This window comes from Accipiter gentilis, chromosome 31, assembly GCF_929443795.1.
Source record: "Accipiter gentilis chromosome 31, bAccGen1.1, whole genome shotgun sequence".
In the NCBI taxonomy this organism is placed as follows: domain Eukaryota; kingdom Metazoa; phylum Chordata; class Aves; order Accipitriformes; family Accipitridae; genus Astur; species Astur gentilis.
Window position 1 is genome coordinate 6414220 of NC_064910.1, and position 23750 is coordinate 6437969.

The 23750-nt window shown below is 44.1% G+C and overlaps 1 protein-coding gene across 1 annotated transcript in view; it reads right to left on the reverse strand.

The window, feature by feature from the left end:
- The window catches only part of SLC9A2 (solute carrier family 9 member A2), a 34382-nt gene extending 10848 nt beyond the window's left edge, over positions 1-23534 (reverse strand). Inside the window, exons 1-6 of the mRNA XM_049834373.1 lie at positions 23221-23534; positions 17220-17683; positions 11562-11812; positions 4561-4778; positions 3048-3250; positions 187-276 (exon numbers count right to left, since the gene is read on the reverse strand). Coding sequence (XP_049690330.1) covers positions 187-276; positions 3048-3250; positions 4561-4778; positions 11562-11812; positions 17220-17683; positions 23221-23497 — 1503 coding nt within the window. The 5' untranslated portion in view covers positions 23498-23534. The remainder of the gene's footprint in view (positions 1-186; positions 277-3047; positions 3251-4560; positions 4779-11561; positions 11813-17219; positions 17684-23220) is intronic.
- Positions 23535-23750: the final 216 nt, after the last annotated feature.

Below are 23750 nucleotides of genomic sequence, written 5' to 3' on the forward strand. Positions count from 1 at the left end.
ACAGTTATTGTGCTTATAACAGGTATCAAAAAGAAATCTAAAAGACCATGTGCCTCTCTGTAATACTGTCCTTACAGTCTTACTGAAAGGACAGTAGTCAAGGACAAGAGTCCTTGTCTTACTGAAAGCCACTAGGAATTTCATCTATATGAGGGTTTCATCTATGACACTGAAGCTGCAACATACCCTGTTATAAATTTCTTCACTGACAGCAGGCTGCTTTTTATTTGACCTTTTGACATCTAGAAATTCCACCAGTGGGCGAATTGTTATTCCCTGTGAAGAAAAAAAAAAAAAGGCAAATAATAGTTCTGGGTTTTTTTCCATAAACATAAAGAAAAAACAAAGCCTTTCAGTCTTTTCCATCTTTATCAGAGCATTGAAAACGGCTGTGGATACCTTTTTAGCTCTGGAGACACTTTCACCTTCCTAACCCCAAAATCCAGCCTGACACAATAATTAGAAGAGTGAATTCATTCTTGTTATTAGCAGGTGTTGCACTTAGCTATGAAGTCCTTGTCAGCACACAGACTCCCCTAATGCAACAGAAGGAAGGAAGGGGCTCCCAAGAGCTAAGAGGTCCAAGAGGGGTAACCTGACAAACCCCATCAGGAATACATCACTCACCCCATCCATAGTATTTTTAAACTTTTTTTTTTTTCCAGTTCTCTCATATATTAGGAAAACCCTCACTTGTTTTCTGAATTAATAAAGAGATCCCCCATCATTCCAAAGCAAACATATGAAGTCCTCTTTTTTCATAATTACTTCCAAAACAGGTACTCAAAGATGTGTCAACAGCAGCACTAAAACTGCTATTCAAAATTGTGACACTAAGACTTTTTGTAAATATGTGTCCTTGCCTGACTATTCTCAGAGAAAGAACAGAAAGTTTTGCCTATCCCAGAATGGTATAATGGTTTTGAACAATTACTTGTGGAAGAATTGATATATAATCTGTTGATTTGTACAGACACACTAGCACAGGGGAGAGGAATGAATCTCTCATGGTGTTGAGATCAGTCCCTACTATCCCAGACAACCAGGTCACATATTTCTTTGCATAAATGAATTGAGCTTTATCTTAAAAGTAGTTAGGTTTCTTTGCCCCATTGCTCATACTGGAACACTCATCGTGAACAACATTGTTCTGATAATTAGAAAGCTGCTTCTTAATTGCATCACGGTCACTTCGTACCACTTTGTTCTTGTGCCAACATTTGTCTTTTTAAACAGTGTTCCTCCTTCTCTGGTGTTCACTCCCTCATATAAACAGTAATTATATTCCCTCTTCTCCTTCATTTTGCTAAGGCCAAGGCATTCTGGTCTCCTTTCACACAACAGGCTTGCCAGTCCCGTGATCACTCTAGAACATGACACTACTCTCTAATGGAAATACCCGTCTCAGTATGTCTTAAGATCAGATTTGCCTTTCTTCTGTCCCCACAGCATTTGTGGCTTAAACTCCACCCCATTATCAACTAGTACACCTGTGTTTTTCCTTCTATTTTTTTCCAGAAGAAAGCTTCCCATTTCATAAAAGAAATCCCTAGTAAGAAAGTCCTAGCAAGAACACACTTGCACTTAAAGTTCAATCTGTTGCTATCATATTGGCCCTCAGTTACTCTCTTCTTCCTACACGATACCCCATATTGCTGTCACCCTGAGAACACGTTCCAAAGCCTGTCATCAAGAAACATCAGCAACAAAAAACTCCTACATTTATGTGCCATGGTCAGGAATGAGAATATTAAACAAAACCAACCCCAGGAACCACCCCTGAGGAATTCCATTAATAACATCTTGTCAGCCTGTTATCTGACCAGCAGGTGCCCAGAGAGGCTGGGGAATCTCCATCCAGAGAGATATTCAGAACTCAACTTGCCATGGCCCTGAGCAACATGATCTATCATCGAAGGGGCCTTGCTTTGGGCACGGGGTTGGACCAGAGACCCTCAGAGGTCCCTTCTGACCCAAAGGACCATATGCTTCCATTTCCCTTTATAGGCGAAACTGTCAGCTCCTTCCTCGTTCATCTTACAATCATCCTAATGTCAATCTGAACCTCAGTTTAACAAGTAGTTATGCTAACAATCTCCTATGGAGTCCCCTCCCCCAAAGATTTTACAATAGTCCAGTAAAAACAGATTACTCTAGAAAATAAATTGCCTTATTCAACAATGACACCAGGTTTCCCTTTGGTAAACTATGCTGCATTTCATAACACGTTCCGTTTACCTCTGTATTTTAAATTATTCTACCCTTCAGAATCAGTTTTCATAGTTTACACACCAGGTCAACTAACTGATCTCCGGCTGCTCCAACCACCTTTTGCCCTTTCCCAAGCACGAGCACAGATACTTGCTACTTCTCATGGCACACCTATGTATGTAAAAGGCAGGATAAAAATCTACTTATTTTCCCACAGACCTGAAATCCCATGTACTAGCCTCTCACATCTCTCTCACCGCTCTGGATAATGACTAGCCTGACATGTTTATTTGAGGGGCTTAGCCGCTTCTATATTTTGCTGGGTTCAGTCATTTCCCTCTCTCTTGGTCACTCCTGACCAGACCTCCACGGCCAGCTTGACACCAGAGACTAGTTCTTCATGTTCTTCTGCACACCTGGTGCTTTTGGATGGACGTCCAGCTGGTTTGCAGCACCACTGCCTAACACCCAGACTCAAACACTCCAGTCCACTTCTCGCTGTGCACCGCATCCAACACCGAACTCCTGAGTAAACACACAACTTTAAATATTCTAACAAGGAATTAGGGCTGGGGCTGTACCCAGATTATCTTTTATCTCTACTCCAACCTCACTGGGTCTTAAATGATTAATACTACTTATATGTTAGTATAAGTACTTAATATCTGGCATACTTTTGCTACCTGTCTGCAGTCTGCATAGCATTTTTTTCAAGCTATAACCATAGAGAGTACCTTCAAGAATGTTCCTTCCAGTAAGTTAGGACATTTATTTTTCTACCCACTGCTTATTTACCAGCTGTCAGAGAAAGAAGTCCAGAAGAGGAAAGGCATTACCTGAATGAAAACAGTGAAGAATATAACCACGATAACAGCAGTGATGAACAATTTCTTCCTGGGAAACACAGCAGGAGGAAGCAGAAATACAAGTGAAAAACAAATAGCTCCTCGGAGGCCTCCATAGGCGATAATAAATTGGTCCTTAAAAGTGAGAGGAATTGTCCGGAACACATTAATGATCTGAGTGAGAACAAAAACACCTGAGGAAAAAAAACAGGAATACAGGGAGGAGGGGAAAAAAGGGAAATTAAATTACACAGAAATCCCCCATGATGCCAATATTTGTTTTAAAACACTTCTATTTCCTTCTTACCTATATATTATTGGCAAATGAAATGTCACTTAGCAGCTTGAAAACACAATGGAAGAAAAATTTAAAATGCCTAAGGAGCATCATCTTAAAGACCTTTAGTGAGCTAACGAACTCAGGCCAGCTCGATTTAGGACCTGAAGCAGCTAATTGATCTCCACAAGACAGCTATCTGCTGGACTCTGCACTTCTAGAACAGCAATAATTCTCTGTGTCATTACAGACCGAGCCTACTAATCTTTTTTTTTTTTTTTAAATAGGATTTGAGGTGCTTTTGAACACTTTGGCTTGTCACCTCCATCGGTCTGTGCTTTGAATCCTGCAAACTCCTATTCACTTAATTTTACTTGCACAGACAAGAAGGATGCAGGACTGGGGATGGAGGGAGAAGATGATGCCCGTGCACGCTGGTGCACCGAAGGCAAAGGCTCCAGGGACGTGGTGGACAGGATTAAAGGTATAAAGGCAGGTGAAGGGAGAAAGCATGGGCGCCAGGGGCTGGGGGACAGTCAGGCTGCTTGGTTGCTTTTCAGCATAAGGTATTAATTGTGGGGTTGCAGGTGCAGGAGGGAAAACAGTCCCGATTTCTGTGCTGGAGGGAGACTTGGGAGCTGGAAGTAGGGTTGCAGAGGCAGATCAGAGCATGAGTCGCCTTCGCACACAGAGGGACCAAATCATTACAGCTGAAACTGGGGCGAGGGGCAGGTTTAAGACCTACGAGCCTGGCCTGCATTTAGGTCTCAAGGTAAAAGAAGAAGAGCTAGTACTGCAAACTCAGGAGGGATCGAGCAGTTTCTTATAGGAATTTTTTCTTCACAATATATACCTGAACAACACTTCATCTACAGCATCTTCTGTTTTGATGCTATTTGTGCCAATGACAGGGAAACCCCACAAACTGTTTAATTGTTGTACAACTGCTAATTCTTTTAAGCAAAAATTGATTATTTGTAAATAAATGTTCACTTAAATACCTGTACTCTGATTAACAAGCAGACTGCCTCTGACTTTAGATGGGCAGGATCTGGACCGAACTCATTTTGGGGTTCCATTTCAGGGGAAGATGGAAGTTGACCCTGCGATCTAGGACATGTTAGAAATAAGATGGCCATCCTACAAGCTGATGGGACTCTGTCTATGAGAGGAGGTTAAAAGTTTCACTTGCAAAGAATACTGACATGTAGACTGAGACGTGCTTACCCAGTGCCCTCCAGATTAAACAGAAAAGGAGGGTGAAGCTAACGAAGGCCCAGTTCCACTCATGGTTCTTCCCAACTGTAGACACTCCCATGAAGATGAAGATTAAGGTCTCACTGACACTGCTCAGCATCTTCATGAAATACTTTATTGTCGTATAGGATTTTTGAGAAACATTTTCCTCCACATATTTATTCATGGTCATGGCACAAGCTGTAATCCTGGAAGGCAAACATTATCCTGTATTTCATTGGCTTGATTCTTTTTTAGGCCCTCTCATTTCTACAGAATATTATTCACTTTTCCATAGTCCTCTTTAAAATACAAAGCACAAGCTATTCCATAACCAATCTTGAATTTATAGACTTGGTGAACCTACAGTTTTGGGCATGAGATTTTTATTTTTTTTTTCCACAGTGGTGAGTTTTCTGAGAAGACATCAGTATATGGAGAGTTTTGCCACGTACTAAATACACATGATTTGTGCAGGGGGTCACTCAAACTCTGTGTTTTGAAAGAGGCAGACCTGAGGAGAGCCAGGGGCAGCCCTCGAAAACAGGGATTGCTGCTTCTATTGCTGCTGAGAGACATCAGACAGGACGGCAACTGCATGTCCTGGGGCAGGGCTTCCCTCCCTGCCCACCAGCCCCTGTCCCACCAAACCATTCCCCTCCTCAATGGCAGTGGCAGCAGCCAGCTCCTCTTTCCAGGCAAAGTAAGCAGCAGCGGTACAGTCAATTTGTCACCCTGCACCACTTCAGGCCACTGCTTGCTTTGCCTGTGCATTGGGCTGAAAAGGAGAAAAAACATCCACCAGAAATCAACGCTGGTGCTGCTGCACATTTAAAGCACCCGCAAAGGCCTGAAATGGGCATCTCGGCCAATACATGGGAAAACAGACAGGGCTTACTGCAAGTACACCTACGTGTCCCTGCTCCAAGCCTGTGTTAGTAAACAGTTTCTTAATCAGCAGGAAAAGCAAAGCATGACATTACCGGCTATACATCACTTGCCCATGGTGCAGGGATGGCTGAGGACCACTCAGCTACAGAGTTGACAGGTTTAAGGATAGTTAGCAGAGCTGTCTGGAGGATAACCTCAAGCTGGTGCCTCGACGGAGGGAAGCACAGTCTGAATTGCCTAATAATTATCAGAGTGGGCAAGATGTGTTGTGAAATAGCTGTCGCTCCTGGTTCTATTATCTCGGGCAAAACCGTGTCTTCTCTGATTTCCTAGTTAAAGACATTATACATACCTATGTATGGGTTCTCTGTCAAACCATATACACTAAACCTAAACAGAGAGAGATATGTGTATTTATGTTGTCTTTCTTAATACAGCCCATGAGGACTTGTCCTATAGTTATTTATCCCAGTTCCACCAGGTTTTCAGTTTATAATTATTTGCCAACATAGGGGATATTTCCTCCTACTGAAATCTCCGCACTTCTCTCCCATGTGGAGGAGGACGGGATGTTTGCCAGCATCTCTTTGGAAATAGCTGAAGACAACTCTCCCACATCTCATGGAGATCCCACTGCAGAAAGTCTTTGGCTGAGCATGTCCTGCCTCTAAGCCAAGACCCCCATCTCTGAACAACTCAAACGTCCCTGAATGTGAGTGTAAATGGAAAGGCGGACTGAGGGAGAGCTCAGAAAAACCTCACGGACATTATGAAGGCACATGTCTAGGTTCTTTCTTCTAAAAAAAGGGATTAAAAAAATAAATAAATTTTGCAAAGCAGAAAGAGGAGTCCCAGAAGCAGCAGTAACTTCAAAAGGACTTTAGCATAGTAAACTTTCTTAGCATTTTCCAAGAGGGTGTCCATAACAGTAGCTGAGGCTGTAGTCACTGGCAGACTCTGACCATGTTTCTCCTAATTAATTAGTTTTGTCCAGAAGTTTCCTTCTCTTACATAGAGCCAGCATGGCCTGCTTGGCAACAACTGCCAAGAGCTGAAACACAGCTGTGAATCTCTGGCCCCACCAACACATCCACATGCCCCAAGAGACTGGGCAGCATTACTTCTGAGGGACAAAGCCGGGAGGACACGTGGACACTGGCAGAGGACACAGTGGACTTTGCTAACCTCTGTCAAGCCGCACAGCCCCTGCGGGCACATCAAGGTGAATAAAAACTCAGGGAAGAGGGTCTGATGTGGGGACAGATGCAGACCGATGGGGCAGGTAGCGGCTTACAAATACAGGTGGAGAGGATTTGCTAGCGGAACAGTGCACCTAACCTGGCCTTCACCCTGCGCTTTCATCCACCTGCACTTGGTGATAGAGGCAGTTCTAGTCAGCACAAAATAAAATGGCCACTGCCATGCAAAAACTAGCTCCAACCCTAAGCAAACTCCAAGACTAAGAAGAAGGAAAGATTGGCTAAAACTACCCCAGATCCCCATCTGCGTTTTGTACTGAGATAATGGTCAGCTCTTTCCTCTTGGTCAGCTGGTTTCACCACGGTCTTGACCAGAAAGATCCTCTGTGGCCCAAGAGAAGCATGCTGTCTGGGAAGCAGAGCTCATCACGGTTACGTAGGATCCACCACAGAAAAAATGACACAGATTTCATAAGCATGCAAGCTTCCTCACTGCAATACTCAGTGGTTTAGGTAACGTTTCTAGTTTGAGCATGTGGCTGGCTCAACAGACATCCCTGCGTTTTTGCCAGGACTGACGGACTGCCGATGCTCTTCACAGCTCTCCTCCTTGTTCTGAGCTCACAGCTGCCCAGACTGGGGACTTGTCATAGTTCCCACAAACACGTGTGCCTGCATATCTCAGGGGGAAAGTGGGAGAGCACCTGGGCCATGCGTGGATTTTGTCCTGACAAGGAGTGGTGACTTGGCCAGGATATCCAGCCAAGCCCAGAAGCTGTCAGACATTCCCAGGTTCTTCAATTTACACCTAGTTCTGGTGACCAACCTCAGAGGTATATGTGAAGGAGGGTCTCAAATCTACTTAACACCTTCACCCTCCAAAACTCTCACATCCAGTGGCAGACCAGCTCTTCACAAGCCACAGGCTGCACCGACAGACCTACAAATATCTCAGGTTATGTCACGGGTCGTGACAGCTCTCCTGTGCGTGCACTGCTTATCTGCACAAATACAACAAGTCCGATGCATCCCAGCTACCTCCGGCCGACTGCGCACACAGTGGAGCTGGCAAGTGCCAGGACAGCAAATGCCACAGAGCAAGAATGCAGTGGGCAAGCTGCAACACCGCCGTTTCCAAATCCACGGTCGTTTCAGGGTCCCAAAGCTGCAGCTTACTGCCCGAAGCATTAGGGCTGTCAGGTCTGCATAAAAGACACAACAAAACGCTCAGGACTGTTCATTACTTTCTTAAAATAAATAGGTTTCATGATTAGAGTTATTTAGGAAAGCCCTGCAGCTTGGGGAGTGGGGAAGCATGTTCCGGACATGGTTTGTTTTTGGATCCTGAGGTAATGGAGACACTGTAAATAGATGTCTGATAAGAATCTGTCACCAGATTAATCAGGATCTTTGCAAGCTGTAACTTAAAACACCTACCATGCTTAACCACTAGAATTTAAAGGGGCGACACCCTTATAATATTATTTTCAGCCCCATTTTGCATTCATTCAATTAGTGACAACTAACGGATGAGTTGATTCACCAGTATAACAAACAGTGCTCTACATTATTTATTATTCTTCAGGTAAGTAATATTCCACAGCTAATCACTGATCACTTTAAGAATCTGGTATCTCTTTAGAGCACTTATTTACATTAGAAAAAGACCTGTTGAAATCTCTTTAATTTGAAAATGATACAGCAATATAGTGTTAGAATTTAATTTAAAATCGATTTCTTTAAATATGCAAGACTTTATGAACATTATTATAATATGTTCTTCCCAAATTAAATTTTTGCTGTCACAATAATCAAAGCAAAAGCTTAGGTGTGTTTTATTTTACATTTCTTATCCACATACATTAATTCTGGCTTCCATTTTTGTGACCTGAGGTAGCTGCCTTGGTCAAGAAGGGAAGGGAAAACCCAGTTAATTGCAATTAACCTGCAACTTTCTGTGCTTCTGAAGAATAAAAGATCTCCTGTACAAACAGTGCAGTTTCTGTCATGACTGCAATAAACTAGGACACTGGGTTCAAGCCTCAAGTTTCCTTGACCTACTAAATTTACAGTCGTTTCAATGTTTGTTCCTTTCAGCCTGCTAATTCACTGTTGCAAAAAAAAAAAAAAAAAAAAAAAAAAGAAACATATATTAATAGTTCTGCTGCTTCACAGAGAGCTTTATGAGAATTAGTAAGCAGAAAATGAAGCGTTATAATTAGAAATGGAACCAAGCAAATAAAGTTCAGATTCACATCTCTATGTTTTACACCTGTGATCCTGATTCAAGCCCTGCTCTAATTACAGCAGAAGCTTTTTCCTTCTGAAGAGGACTTTCTCACTGCAGCTCACAGGGACATGGTTCAGTCCCTTCGCTGTTTCAGCCAGGTAACCTGGTGCAGGGGTTATACATGGGTGCTTCAAGAATCATTTGTCCTCAGAACGAGTACACAGATTTACCAGAAGAGAGACAAGCACCTTTCATTCCCCTCTATTCCTCTGCCTGGGAATTCCTACTTGCACAGAGATGAGGCACTCCGTGTATGCACCTTATTTATTTGATAACACTGTATGTTCCTGTTCATGTCCTCCCCCCTAAAGTATGGTACAGCACATAACCACAAGGTCTCGCTGAGTATCTTTACGAACCTGGTTATGAAGGAAGTGGGAATCGGTAGTTTAACAGACTTTCGTGGATATGGGTGAAAAAGGGGAGCTCAGGCAATTATTCCCTATAGGCTGAACTCTAAACGGCCGCAGAAACATATAATGAATAAACAATCCGGGTTGTAAGGGACACTCCAAGGTCATTTGGTCCAGCTCCACGCTCAAAGGAGGGCTGACGCTGAAGTCAGACCCAAGCAATCCTGCCGTGATTCAGGATTGAACCCTGCCGTGATTCAAAAGCAGTCACTCGCTGCGGGAAACGACGAGGAACCCCGTACTGGTGCGCGTTGCACTGTGACACAGAGCAAAACACTCTCTGCAGTTCAGAGCTCAACAACATGTGGAAAGCAGGGGGTAGATTTACTCCAAGGGGATGGGGAGATGACAGGAGCTCTGAGGCCCTCAGCAGCACTGCTGGGAGAGGGCACGCTTTGTATCTGACAGCCAAGACACTACACGGCTGCAGAGAGCCCTTCCTACACCCTCCCCCCAAGTGTTACTGATGCATCCAGCTCTTTTAGCTATTACAAAATAGGTTTAGAGTCAAAAAACGCAGAAGAAACATTTTAAAGAGAACTTATTTTCTGCTGTGCTGTTGGAGGGAAAAAATACTTTGTGTTTCCTTTTCTGTTTTACACCCACTCAGGGGCTGCTGTTAGAAATTAAAAGGAAGAGGTGGTTAGCGCCGTGGGAAGCACTGGTGTGCCAGTTGCAGGCACTGGTACGTGGTGGGTCCGCTGACCCACCAGCAGACCCACGGTGCCCTTTCCATTGTATCCTGGATGCAGCATGTCCAAATCTGTATTTTCATGCACACTGCCACAATTTTTTCCATGTACAGCTTAGCCACACGTTTTTGGTTTAGAAGCCCTTTAAGTATTTGATCATAGGATGTCAAGGGCATTTGACTTAAGAAGTGGAGGAAACTGGAAACCACACAAACGCTATGAATAGATGCTAGGGAAAGAGATGGCACATTTATGAACTCGGTCAAAGTGGATGCATATGTTACTTTATTTAGGCTCATATCAGAGAAAGAAACCCATGCAATCTTTAGCTCTTTACTTATATTAAAGGAGTAACCCTTCCTGTTTCATGGCATGTTTCTATTTTACGCTACTGAAATCGTCAGCTATAAGTTTCCATATAAATTACTTCCTAGCCCCAGAAAACCTTATGCTGGCATGACTATGATATCAAACCTATCTTCGCTTTCCTAAAAGATAATCATCAGATGAGGTATTATCAAGTATTAGTGATACTCATAAGTAACATCGGAGCTTTCATAAAAAGCTATGCTCCTAATGCCTGAATGACTCACATTTGCCACTAGAACAATACAAAGTCATTAAAGAAGGTTGGCCTTCAAAAATACTACTTGGAACCAGAGCAAACCGTTTAAGTGTATCAAATGTCATAAAGGCTCTTTTTAAAGTGGAGGTTGTTACAGTATAAACAGCATCAAGCGAGAGGCTGTGCTCTCTCTTTACTGAAGCCCAGGAGTGAAAAACCAGGAGTGAAAATATTTTTATCTGTTGGAAGCGGGAAGAATAATGTTATTGTATACATAATGATGTACACAGAGAGCATGGTACCACACAGGCACACGTATCAAGATACTAAACTAAAGGGTTATATCACCATAGGACTAGATTCTGCAAATTTTACATTCACCCAATCCTTGCAGCGCTTGTAATCCAGCAGGTGTTTGCCTTGATGATACATACATTGTCTTCATTGAATGGTACTTACTGGCTGCTCACACGACTAAGTGTAAGACGTAGTTTCACAATACATTGCCAGTTGGTGAAGTTCCCAGCCACGGCTCCCACTCCCTCCCAGCCACCACTGCCCCTACAAGCCCGTGGGCCACCCCTCAGCCATGCCCTTACCACTAGTTGTAGGGTGACACGAGGACACAGGTCACCCAAACTGACCTGGGTTAAAAATAACCCCACTGAAAACACAAGGGATTATTTTTAACTTGGAACATTTCAAAGATACGGTTTATGGTGTGATGCCACGACTGGTTTTAGTGACACAGCTGGTGCGGTGGCAAGCTGAGAGGATGGGATGGAAGCGGGAGGGGAGAGGACGGAAATCCTCAAGCCAGCATCGCTGCCATGCGCGGTGGAACACTGCCATATGGCAAAGTTTGCAAAAGCTGGTCCTCTCTGCAATTTCCTTTGGCATTCTTACTTGGGTGCTATTATTACTGAAGTTTGGGGTACTTACGCCATGATGCCCGAGAGATGAAACATTTCAGCTGTTATGTATGACAAGTAACTGTACAGGAAGACAAAGAGTGGCTCAATCACTCGGATTTTATGGGTGAAACGGGTGGTAAAGGCCGCTACAAATCCCAAAAGGATTCCAATCAATACTCCACCGATCCCCACTATAAAGAAGTTAGCAATCCCAGCGAATATGTCAATAACCTTAATTGTGCGCATCTGGCAGAAAGACTTGAACAAATTGTACAGGACCTATGAGAAAAAGAAAGCACGTTATGTTTCTGAACTCTTCTCAATTTCTCTTCATGTCATTATGTTCCTCTGCTTCAATGTTGAACTTTGAGTTTCTCTGTCTACCTTGAACTAACTCTTGAGATATGCTGTTGTTTACCTCTGGCATATTACTCGTCATCCATAAATATCAGAGAGATATACAAAGAAGGGTAAACATCATTATTCCCATTTTTGCAAATGGGGCAGGTTTATTAACCCATGCCGTTCTGCAGGCCAGGAGCATAGATCTATCTATCTCATCTTTCTTTAAATTCTTTTATTTGCAGAGCTTCTCATTTCTCCACAAACAGCCATTTCAGATTTTCCCCGGAATCAAGGAAATAAAAAAGGAGGAGGAAAAAATACAGTTTCATAATCAGTGAAAAATCAGGTTATTTTCAAATGTGCTTGATTTACATAAGACACCAAGAGCTGCGGTACTGAATCAGAAGACAGATTCATCTGGCATGGGGTGTGGGGGGGGTGGGGGTGGTGGACAGTGACCATCCCAAGGAATACAAGAAACATGGCATCCATGGAGTGCTCTTTCTCTGACTTATTAACCATTAGGAATCCAATGGTTTGAAGACTTTTCAAACTTTAGATTATTTCAAGAGACTTGGATTTAAGTCCCATTAAAAGACCTGTTACCACGTGTTTGCCCAGTTTAATTTTCAAAGTGTTTATAACCATCCTTCAAACTGGGTCAATGGGATTATCACACTTTCTTAGCCAGAAAGCCTTTTTGTTTTACACAGGAAACAGAATGATGTAAAGTCCACGTTTCTCTAATATCCAGTATTTTAGTTACTACAAACCAGACAACAATGGAATCGGTTAAAGAAACCTTAAAGGGTGTCCCCATTTGCAGACTTACTTAGGAGATTTAAGCATTGCCTGGTGCTGCATGTCTGCTCCCAGCCACACGATACCGTGATGGCAACTATTCCTGTCACAGGGAGTTCACAGGCTAAGCCACCGTGGTCATAATAAACACCTGACCAGTCATCTTGGACAGCCTGCAGGAGTTAAACCTCCACTTTCTTTCTAGACTTCTTAGTAAACGAAACAGGTTTCTCAATCAGAAATGCTATTTGAGAGAACAATGTTTTATCAGTACTTGCATTGTGCCAACAATGTAGGTGTTTGAATAGCGACTGGGAGGGATTTGTCATGTTTGCAGTCTTGTTCTCTCTCACATGACAGAAAGCAAGTTGTTCAGCGCTTCTTGGCCAAAATTTGATAGGTCTTACAGAAGTAAAAGTTCTCACTATAGACTAATGCAAAGACATGGCCTATTATGGGTCCTTTGGGCTAACTGAAAGGAAAGAACTGAAAAAGAAAAGAAAAAAATATATTCCAGAGCAAGCACAAAAAAAAAAGAAGGTTAAATCAAACCTAGCATGGTCACCAGTAATTTTCATTACAAAGCAAGAAACAGGACAAGAGCAGGAGCATGAACTACTTGTTCAAAAACAATGATGCCCTCAGGATGGGTCCACCTGGGAGAAGTGTCCTTTTTCACCTGGACAAAAACCCTTCATCTTGCTGCTCTCAGGCAGACTCCCAGCCTTTTTGCCCTGTTCCTTGTTACCATATCCTGTGCAGGACAGGAAAGCAATGTTCTGGGCTCCACTGGTTTTCCACCTGTTTTGACTTGTGGACCTTACAGATTTGCATGAAGACAAGTATACCAGAATTAAGCCTACTGACAATAGGTCCTTTGTTAGTCACTTTACAAGGACCTCTCAGTCCACAGACTCCCAGGACTCCATGAATCACAGACTGAAGCAAAAATACTGTTGACTTGTATTGTTTGCAAGGAGAGGAGTTTCTCTGAGTCACTTACTGAAACCTGGGACTACCCCAGAGTCGTGTTACTCTTCAAGACACCTACAGCATTCGACCTGGCAGAATACTCCCTTGGTATGTATCAGGGAAGATGACTATTTTCTTTAATTGGAGTTTTAAATAGCCTTTTTTATATTTTAACAAGGAACTATATAAGTATATATAAGGCGAGTCTCCAAAGTAAGGCCACTGAGAGCTGCTTGTAAAGAAGCACATAATTTTGATCTACGCAAGCAATAGCCTTTCCATAACACCACCTCATCCTCACAGCGAAGTATTCACCCTGCAACCAGAATGGAGCCTGCTGTTTCCACATACAGACATCCCCATAAATCTCAAGTCTGTTGCCGTAAGTTATTTGAAAGAAGAAAAGCAATGTTCTCCTTTGTACCTCGGATCAAAACCAGACCGCCACGGCAGAAGCAGCAGCTAGGACTATGGAATGTCATGAACATGATTTTAATCTCATTCCTATTGTTCTTTATTTACACTGCTGTAAATGAGATCAAAATCAGGTTCACTTCCCTTTTACTCTACAGCAGTTCAGTTTTACAGCTCTCTCTAAACTTTCAGGTGAGTTAAAAAATATCAACTCCGGTCACATTTTGTAATGCATTTGGTACGAGAACTTTTTTTTTTTTTCCAAGTTCAAGATTTGCATTTACTCAACATCCTTCAGCTGAACTCGTTGAAGGTTACCCCAAGGAGTATTAGTCAACAACCACTTTTTAATCTCCTCTCAGAGTATCTCTGTTCTTCCTAAACATTAATTGCTTATTTTCATCAGTTCTCAGTTTTTAATTCTGAAATTACTTTAAAGCACTCTAAAATAATGTTTTCAGCAGAGGTGGAATACAGAGCACGGCTGTAATGTTTTCTAACATGGGAATAATATTATTGTAATGACACTGGCTCCTTCTTTGTGATTTTAAGCCCAGAATTGGAATTTGAACTGCTAACTTCAGCTGTGATCTTGCCATTTAATATCCCTGTGCTAGTTATCACTGACCCAGTCTTTTGGTAAAGCCCCAACTCTGAACAAGAAGCCAACTGGCAAACATTGTCCTCAGCCAAATTCAAGCTCCAAAGTTCCATCAGTGGGGGAAAAGGATCATCCAAAAGCACAGGCATAAAACAAAAACTATCAGGCATGAAAGACCACCTGAGAAACGCAGCAGAGCTGGGATTCCAGAGAAAGCACTCCTCACTTCATATCTAAAATGAAGGTGTGGCAGCACGTTTTCTGAAAAGGGAAAGCATAGATGACACTGCTATCCTAATAAAAGCTTTTATTAGGAGCAGCCAGGCAATGCGAGTGGGATAGCAGGAGGAAGAGCTTGAAGTATTTAGAAAGCATCTTTACTAAAGCCACGCTGTTCTGCACTGTCCACCCGGGTAGCCCCTGGGGTTTTTTGATACTGCAGCGGCCGTAGGAATTAGGCAGCTCCCATGGATGGCCAGCCTGCGTTCAACTCCCCTCCTGCCTCGTCCCTGCATCCCACCGGAGGCAGGTGGGACTCGAGGGTTCCAGCAGCTGAAAGCTGGAGGCTGCTGAGCTCTGCCTGCTAGCTGGTTTTATCAGCTCTCCCAGTAACACAAGAAGGGTAGAGGATGAGGGAGTTATTTACAAAACATGGTCTCCTTTGAGCGGATAGCTGCGTGATCCCGGCAGCACCACTACAGGCAGGGGAGGCAGGGTCCTCCGAGGAGACCCCACGGGGTATCCGTGTGACAGCCTGGGACACATTTTGAGTATAACCACACGACTGCAGGTGTGCAAAATCCTAACAAGGGGCCATTAGCAGACCAATGCTTAGCATGTGGAAACCATTTGACCTCCTGCCAAGCGCTACCTTTAAGCGATAGCTGGGAAGTAAGACTGAAGGTACTTTAAATTCCTTTCCCTCTTTCATGAAAATATGTGTGGTCAGTGCATATGCTGGGCTGGCCCTACAGACGACTCAGAGTATCTCCCCTGCGTTAAGGCGTCTGGGCAGGCACGTTGTGAGAAAGGACTACCTCCAAAGGAGGCAATAATGACACCTACAGGAAAGCCATGCATCACGGTTATTAAATTGCCGTGCCAGCACCTATAAAAATGGTGGTTTGGGGTCATTTGCCATTGGGCAATGGCACGCATGAAGACTTCCGTCATCGGGATGCGGTGTTTTCCCAGGAAATCCTGCTGGATTAACTGCTGCTCCAGTGGAAAGGTGATTGCTTTTGTGATTGGGAAAAGTGATTTTGGTTGGAAAAATCCACCAAAAAAAAAAGTTTGACATTAACATAAAACCAGACCTTTTTCCCCTAGAAAAACTTGTATGGAAAGAATTCCACTGCATGAGTGTCCATTACAAGTGAATAGAGACAGACTCAGCCATGGCTGAACTGCTAAGCCTTTTGAAACTCAGTATTTACATCCACTTACTTTCAGGACTGGCTTAAGTACCAGTTTAGTAATGGTGGGCTGTTTCACCTGTAAGCTAATGAGAAAAGCTAGGCTTTAAGGCAAGCTCATAAGAGAGGATGCAATTCAGCTGGCTGGTTAGCAACAGAATCAGGTAAAGCTTGAAGCATAAGTGAAAAAAAACCCAAACAGTACTGCCACGGACACACAAAAAATGATCAGTACCAAGGCTCAGATTAAACAATGAGCTATACATTTGTTAAGCAGGTGAGGCAAAGTCCTAGAAAAGGAGAAAACCAAAGGACAATTGTACATAGAATTGGACAGGAATAAGAAGGCAGTGACAGAGACAGGGAAGGCAAGGACCCAATTCATGAATCTTTCTGATCCTTCTGGCATATGAAAAACTGGACCTCCATGTCTCACAAAACAGAAAGCGTGTCAGGACATAGTTGGCACGGGCAGGATTTCAAGAAAAGCATGGATAAATGGGTGTAACGTCCCAGACAAGGTGTCATCAGGTACAAACAAGGGGCATTGGGGGTGTTAATGGAATTTGCAGATTGCTGTCCTCAGGTCAGCACCACAAACCCAGTTCAGCTAGTTAATGATTAGAAATTACTGCCTCCAGATGGCTGTCCTATCTCATCTGTAGCCTGGGAGAAACGTATTGGTGGTCTCAGGGCAGTTCCAACTGGATGGGCACATGCAGAAGGCTAGCATCAACCGGGCCCTGTGCCGTCTCAATGATTTGCCCATTCTCCCCATGAACATGCTGGGACACCCCACATTGGCCCTTTTCCCTCTCCTGCCCAACGGCATTTCTGCAGGTGAGGAAAACCTCCACTTTCAGGTTACAGAAGTAACAGAATTCAAAAGTACAGAAACAAAAGAGATCAGGTAATAAATCCCAAGATCAAATATGCTACCATTACACATTACTCTGGTGTAGTAAGGCTACCATAGTTTCTACAACTAAAGTTTAGAGAATCACATAAACACATTAGTGCTCCTTGACTTCCGCCTATTAGTGAACAGTAATAATCAGATACAAAGAGATATAATGGGGCGGCATGCAAACAATTCATTTATCATTTTTATCAACTAATCATTTATCAAGTAACTTACCACAGTTATAGCATCATTCAGCAAAGACTCTCCAAACACCAGGATGTAAAGCTGCTCATTGACATGAATATTTTCAAAAACGGCTAACACCGCCACAGGATCCACAGCTGAAATGAGGCTGCCAAAGAGCAAATTCTGCAGCAGTGTGATATCAGTCAAACCAAATGCACTGATCTGGCAAATTCCATAAAGTGAAATTCCAATGCCGATGGCGTTCCAGAGCGTGCCCACCACGGCATACCAGAATATGGTACCGAAGTTCTCAAAGAAAAGACGAGTTGGCATAAAATATCCAGCGTCGAGTACAATAGGTGGTAAAAGATACAAGAAAAAAACATCACTGTTCATTACAGGTGGGGACTTCTCCTCTGCTCCAAAAATAATCCCACCAAGAAGCAATCCAACCAGAATGAGGAGACAACTTTCAGGTACTATAGAGGGCAACTTGTGATAGAGATGAAAGCCTTCAAAGGAAATTCAAACACAAGAAAGTAAAATGGTTATTTGTACAGAATCCGAAAGTTTATTCTGGATTCCGATATCTTAGTTTCTACAGTAAACAAACAGCAACCGCAGGGCAATTTCATTTTCATTGCAAAGACTGAACTGGACCACCACAACAGGTCAAGGCAAATCTGTCAGCTAGGGTAGTTAATTGAGTTAATTTGGTGGAGAGACAATTTAATAGCTAGACGTTCCAGTTAATAGCTAGGCTGGCTGGAGTAACTGTCTGCAAGGGTTCTGTTTGTGAAAGTGGGGGAGGGGTTGTAATGTGGAATCCTCCAGAAACACAATCCAAACACAACTCAATCCAATTTTCTAGGGCAAATTACATCTAGATAGAGAAAAAAACCAACATGCCAACTATCCCCTCTTCCATGCACAGCTTCACAAAGGATTTTAAGGAGTACATTAATTTAATTTTTAAAACTCTTTTAGAGTCTCAAAGCTAGGGAGGGGAACTAGCACACGTGACCTGCACCCAGTCACCCATGGTCACTTGCCCAGCCACCAGGAGGAAGCATTTACAGGCACAATTATTCTTTTAATTTTAGCAGAGCCTCCAAATAAATTTCAGAAGCAGCAACACGTTTTCCATAAAGTCACAATAAGTTGCAGCCTGTCTTATTGTGCTCATTCTTCTGTATTAATGAATTGTGGTAGTGTCAGGACTCTCTCATAAAAATCTGTGCAAAGTACTGAAAAAATGAATAAAAACCAGGTTCTGAATGAGGACTTAATGGTTGAATGTTCCTTAGCCTACTAAAACTCTCGAAGCCATGCAGTTTTGATTTAAAGACTCCCATTACTTCTACAAGTTGGCTGTTGTAAAGCTACGTTTGGTAATGAATGGCAAAAGTTTTGAAGGAACATACTCTGGCCAATCTAATGGAACAATCAACCTTATGCACCGAGGTCACATTCCAGGTCTCGGAGATGCCAATCTTTTCCAGGCTCCTCCTTATCTATATTTGGCCCACATAATTATACAGAAAACTATCCACACCCACAAGATCCCACAATTCCTGCCTAACTAAAAAGCATTTAAATTATTTTAAATGAGAGCTGCACAGAAACACTGGGTGTGGTAATAACGGGAGTCTATTTCAGTAAAACTATTTTCAGTAAAAATCACACCTGTAGTCGAAACAGTTAAACTAGTGCAAGCTTGGTATCCCAATCAAGTTTCCCAATTTCAGGCTTCTGTATCTTGTAACACAATTTTTTGTTAATTCTTCTTTCATCATGGATTTTTTCCAGGTAAAAGAAAGCCTGAACTTACAATTAGGAAAAACAAATGGTTAAGAAGGACCAAGGGGAAAGCTGGTTTAATCTACAGATTTTTTACTTACATATTCTATAACTATTAAAGCTATTTTTAAAAGTAAGCAACTCAAGCTGCATTTTTCTTTCCTTTCTGGATGAACAGAGACTGCTTTTTAATATTTAGAAACACAGCCTATGTGACTTGTTAGAAGGACTGCCAAATTCGCTGTCATTCTTCAAAACCGGAATCACCAATATCCTGTATTGGCAGAACAGGTAATGACCCTGGAAACACAAGCATTTGTGGTTGGAGACTTGACTCTTCACCTCTGAGCCACTTCCACATGAACATTTTATGGTTTGTCTTAGTCTCTGCCGTGGCAGGATGCCAAAATTTCCAACACAGTGATTGAAGTTTCCCCTGCGTAAGTAGGCTTTGCTATAAGAAAAGGGTTTTTAAGCCCTTCATAAGTATCTTAAATAATTTTCTCAATAAAAATTGAAGAGGAGGAAAGTTTTGTTAATGCCGCTTTTAATGAAAACAAAAAACCATCCCAAACAGTTGTAATGCAATGGCAATGAAATGTCTATTGTGAAAATAAAAATTATGGGGTTTTTTTTCTTTTCTTCTTTACAAGTCACTCTTCGGAAAGTTCATACCTTCTCAGAGCTTTTGGGACCTTCTCCACCTCATCCTCAAAGGTAATGGAAAGGCTCCCACTAAGTTAAATGTGCTTTTTATCGATGTCAACAGCATCAAAACTCCTGAAAGACTGCCTGCCTCCACGCAAGGCATCTGAAGGTGCTCAGGGACAAGCTGCGATTCCCCACATAAGGGCAGAGAGCTAGGATTTAGAATCCCGAGCACATCAAGTCAGACGCAGATTCCCCACAGGACAAAGGACATCTTCCCTGCTCTGATGGATCTGCAGATCCCCTCCAGCACACGGATACTCAGACTTTTATGCTGAACCCAGGACAACAGCTACTTTCTCCTCCTCTGACCCTGTTCTTGGGCTCCTGACTATGCAGTGACCCAGCTTTAACAGTGTGGAAGATGTTCACCCTCGGGCGTTTGGGCAGTAGGACACTTGCCTAAAGGGCAAGTTCAGTGTTCTTCAAGCTAAAAGTCCTTAGAGCCCTGGTTTCCTACTTCTTGGGTGAAATCCAATGCTCTCTGATGCTGGAAATGCCACTGAGATGTGTACTTCAGATTATAGGTGAGTTTTCCAAGAGACCCTCTGAACAGCTTAAAACTTTTTTGAGGAGAGAAGCATTGGAAGGATATCAGCTCAGTGCCCAGAAGAAACACATCTAATGGTGCATTTGTGATTAAACACAGAAGTAATGGGAACCTGGATCAGTTAGGCAACATTTTGCAGGTTTGGTAGCATAACAATTAAGCAAAACTGGGAGATAAGTAGACTAGTCTCACTGCCTAGAGACTGCAGCACACTTCAGGTGCACTGGGTCCCACCTAATATTCTCAAGGAGTCCATCGGCGTGGGAGTAACATACCTCCTATATGGTATCACCACACAAGAATAAATAGGAAGAGGTAGCCAGAAAATAACACCTCTGTTCGAGGCAATTTCTTAGATTTCAAAATGTGCCCTTGCTCTATGCTGGAATAAAAAACACCAGGTTTCTCCTGTCTCTGTGAAAATGTACCTTGTCGAAATGTTCAAGTTTTGCTTGACAACTTCAGGTTTTTCCTTTCTCATTGCTGTCTTTCTCGCTCCCTCTAAACCTAGCCTACAATGGCACGGTCACAGCCAGGATCTGAGAAACCTTGCAGATAAACCCCCTATAAAAACAAGCAAATGCTGGAAGGTTTCAGCTTCAGTGAAACTACACTTCTGCGAAAACACATTTGTTCAAAAAGGCTCCAGTCGGGTGATAAGCAGGTGCTGCAATACAGCTGTCTTTGGAATCCTGTTATTAAATGTGACCCTACCTTCTGGGCTGCTCACAGCTGAAAAAGACCTTAAGGCTCCATTCACAAAGGTTTGCTACTCGGCCAGCACCAAGCGTAAGCATTCAGGGTCTAGCCCGAGAAAGGAATTTGCGATGCCAGATTAAGCACCAAAGTTTCCCGGGCAGTGTGTGAGTCTCCAGGTGGATTTCACGCTGCCTGGCACGACCTGGGCGAGATGCCTGCACTGCCCATCAGGAAATGCTAGGGAGAGGAATGCATCGGCAAGCCTCCTCTCCCGCAGCCGCTCTCGAGGCTATGGGCAGGAAAACCTCTCTCCTTTCAACGGAGACCCCACAGCCCACTCTTAAAAACAGAGTCGGCCGTGGCAGAGCCGACATTTCATTAGAGAACTGCCCGTCTGGGCTAAACTTTAAGACAAAAGCAGGCACGAGCGAGTGAAAAATGGACACTGTGGGAACGTGGCTTAGGAGCGACGGGAGTCTGTCCCGGGAAGGTTTACCTGATGCACTCGCTGGATAAGAAAGCGCAGACAGAGCTCCAGGAGCAAGAACTGGATGTTCCTAATTCCAGTCCCGGAGTCAGGGTGCCTGCAGATAGGTGTGGTGAAGCTGAGCACTGCCACACCTAGGGACTCTCCTGGATCCGGCCCTCAGTGCTTAGCGCACGCACACTTGTGACAGCAGAGGTAATGCCCTAGATTAGCCACACTGGCTCTTGTTTGGTGTAACTGAAGGGATTTAATAATTCTATCCATTTATCCTCATCTACACTGTTTGCTTGTTTACTGTACTGCAGTCAAACTGGAAAATGGAAGTAGTCAAGTAGCTTTTTTTTTTTTCCCCACTTTTTAAATGCCTATGCACTAGCAAAATATTGTGATAGTCAGAATATACAGTCCTACAGAAATTATATATTATTGTGTATGCAGGTGTGTTTACATGTTTCAGATGGCCTCCCTGTAATCTTTAATAAAACACAAACTCTTCCACTAGTCTTAGCTTATTCAACAGTTCTTGCTTTATCTAAACTCAGAAGCCAGAGCAATTTTACAATACTCAACCAGCTAAGTTCTTTACCAAACTCCATATTTTCTGGCTATTACTGTTCATGATACACTTGAGTGTATCATATTTGAACTCTGCCCTGATTCTGCAACACCTAAACACATACTGAAGCCTAAGCATGCATCTTAATACATTAAAGATACCTGCCTCGAGGTACACGCATCCTTAATGGATGCAACATACAGTACTTCTGCAGAAAGTAATGAAGACATAGCCAGTTGCTTGGGCAGAGGATCAGCCCCCAACCACACCACTAGCCGCAGCAGGAGGTGAGTACAAAGTTTTGGTTTTGCAGAATCTTAATTACCTGATCACTAACCGGAATGTGACAGTGTCTATTTAAATGCCACAAGCAGAAGTCGAAGTTTTATCAAAATGTTGTATCAAAATGAGTATGATCATAGCTTTTCTTGAAATCTGAGCTGCAAAATCAGACTTCTGGATCAAACAACTGGCATGTGAGTAAACCTTTTTTTGTTGTTGTTCCCATGGCTTTATTCCTTACATTATCTTCTAGTTAAGAAGATACAGATTTCATCATTTGCAGAGATTTACTGATTTTTAAATGGCTCTGCAGTACACCTTTATGTGATATTCTTTAGATTATAATAGCGTCCTCACTCTTCCGTTTGGGACCTAGAAAGCTAATTAAAACCATTATGTATCAGCTGCAGAAAACACGGCGAAACTATGCAGTACAAATATTTTCCACATGAGGGAAGAGGTGGCCTTCCTTACTCATTCAGTGCTGCCTTTTTATGTCTTTCTCGGGACATTAAGCGAACGGTGGGAAGTATAACGAGGAGCCTTCCTCTACCCTCATAAATATTTGCTTTCCATCGATCCGTTGCGCGGCTCTGAGACCGTCCCTGTACCCGGCGTTATTTTAAGAAAAAGCAGATGGTGCTCCAAGGGCGATGAAGGAAAAGGCAGTGGTGCAGGGGGTGAACTCCGGGCTTCACCTTCCTCCTCCTCCTCCTCCTCCTGGCCCGGGGTTTACGGGCTGCAGGTAACCCACTTGCTCCTCCACACCTTTCCCAACTGACAACACCCCATCTCCAGCCACCCAAATCCCGCCCGGCCATCCCGCCCCGCCGCCGACCATCAGCCTCCGGCCGCCCACCGCTCACCCCGGCCCCGGGGACGACCAGAGGGACGACCGGGGGTGGGTGGTCGTGGTGGTGGTGGTGGTGGGGAGGGGGGTGGCGTTTCACCCGACGGCCCCGCTCACCGATCTTGGCGAGGGAGGCCAGCAGGATCCAGAGGGTGATCTCGAAGGGGATTTGCACGTGGGGGTAGTCCAAGGTGAAGACGTGGAGCCGCGTCTCCTCGAAAGCCGTGCCGCTGGGGCTGGGCGGGGGGCCGGTGCCCACGGCCGAGGCGCCGGGCAGTTGACTTTCCGATGTCGCCCGCCCCTCCGCCGCCCCGGCGGCCGCCAGCACCGCCACCAGCACCGGCACCGGCACCAGAGCCGCGGTACGCCGCGGGGGACCTCCGCGACCGCCCATGGCGTCCGTCCCTCCTGCCGCTGCCCGGGCCCGCCGCCCCCCCCCCTGCGGCCCCTCAGCCGCCCGCCGCCGCCGCCGCCGCCGCCGCCACCATCCCGCCGCCGCGGGCACCTGCCGCGGCCCCGCCGGCTCCGCCTCTTCCCCAGTGACTGGGCGAGGCCCGGCCCGGCGTCCCGCTCCCGCCCAAATCCTGTCACACCCGCGGCCGCCCCCGCCGGGCTAAAACCTCCGGGCTTGGCCCCGCCGACCCCGG